At 50.8% G+C, this 830-nt stretch overlaps 2 protein-coding genes across 2 annotated transcripts in view; both read left to right on the top strand.

Moving 5' to 3' along the window:
- The window catches only part of LOC119585583, a 1,078-nt gene extending 612 nt beyond the window's left edge, over positions 1-466 (top strand). The window contains exon 2 of the mRNA XM_037934252.1: positions 1-466. This exon is cut by the window's left edge and continues 267 nt beyond it. Coding sequence (XP_037790180.1) covers positions 1-288 — 288 coding nt within the window. The 3' untranslated portion in view covers positions 289-466.
- LOC119585584 (cuticle protein 2-like) overlaps positions 1-830 on the top strand; it is a gene marked incomplete in the record, with an annotated part of 45,832 nt that overhangs the window by 40,112 nt on the left and 4,890 nt on the right.

Raw genomic sequence — 830 nt, 5'->3', positions numbered from 1 at the left:
CCCGACTTCGACCTGGACGGCGCCCTCTCCACCTACAGCGGCTACCTCTCCACCGTCAACGGCAGGCTGTCGCCCTTCTTCACCAACACGCTGCCCTACGGAGCCTTCGGCCTCCACGCCCCCGTGGTCGCTGGCGCCCCCGTGGTGTCCGGCGCCCCCGTGGTCGCCGGCGCCCCTCTCGCCTACAGCGGCCTCCACGGCTTCCCCGGCGCCTACGGCTTCCCCGGCGCCTACGGCTTCCCCGGCGTCGTCGGCTCCCCCTTCGTGAAGGTCGTCAAGGCCGAGTAGACGGCCGGACGCCTCCCATGTGAGAGTTCTGTACAGTGCATGCAACACGTTTTTTCACTTTCTCAACCCTTCAAAGCATCTCTCGCTGTCCTTCCCCGCGTACACATTATACACAATATTTCATGTTCTTGAAAAAAGAAAAGAAAAGTATATCAGACTATTAAAGACAAAACGATAATCGCTGAAGTTTTCTTTTGGTCACCCCTCGGACAAAGTCTCCCAAGACCAGGTTCGTTATAAAGCCTACAACGAAACTTCCTGCACAACTGCTCATGATCCTCGCCAGGCGTCGGAATGTCAACAAAGCTTTCCAAGTTCTCACCAAAGAGCCATCACTCATCGCCAGTTCATTTAGCATAAAAAGTAACACTTATTATATCAATATTTTCACTATTCCTCCGTCATATTGATGTTAACGCTAAATTCTCGCTCATTATCGCTGTTATGGCCATGATTATCATTGACATCATGTCATTTTTTTTTTTTTTTCATCAGTAGTAAGTTAATACTAATAAGAGTGATGGCGAATCTTTTGAAGATGG

This window comes from Penaeus monodon, chromosome 20, assembly GCF_015228065.2.
Source record: "Penaeus monodon isolate SGIC_2016 chromosome 20, NSTDA_Pmon_1, whole genome shotgun sequence".
NCBI classification, from domain to species: Eukaryota; Metazoa; Arthropoda; class Malacostraca; order Decapoda; family Penaeidae; genus Penaeus; species Penaeus monodon.
This window is presented reverse-complemented; position numbering and strand designations above follow the sequence as displayed.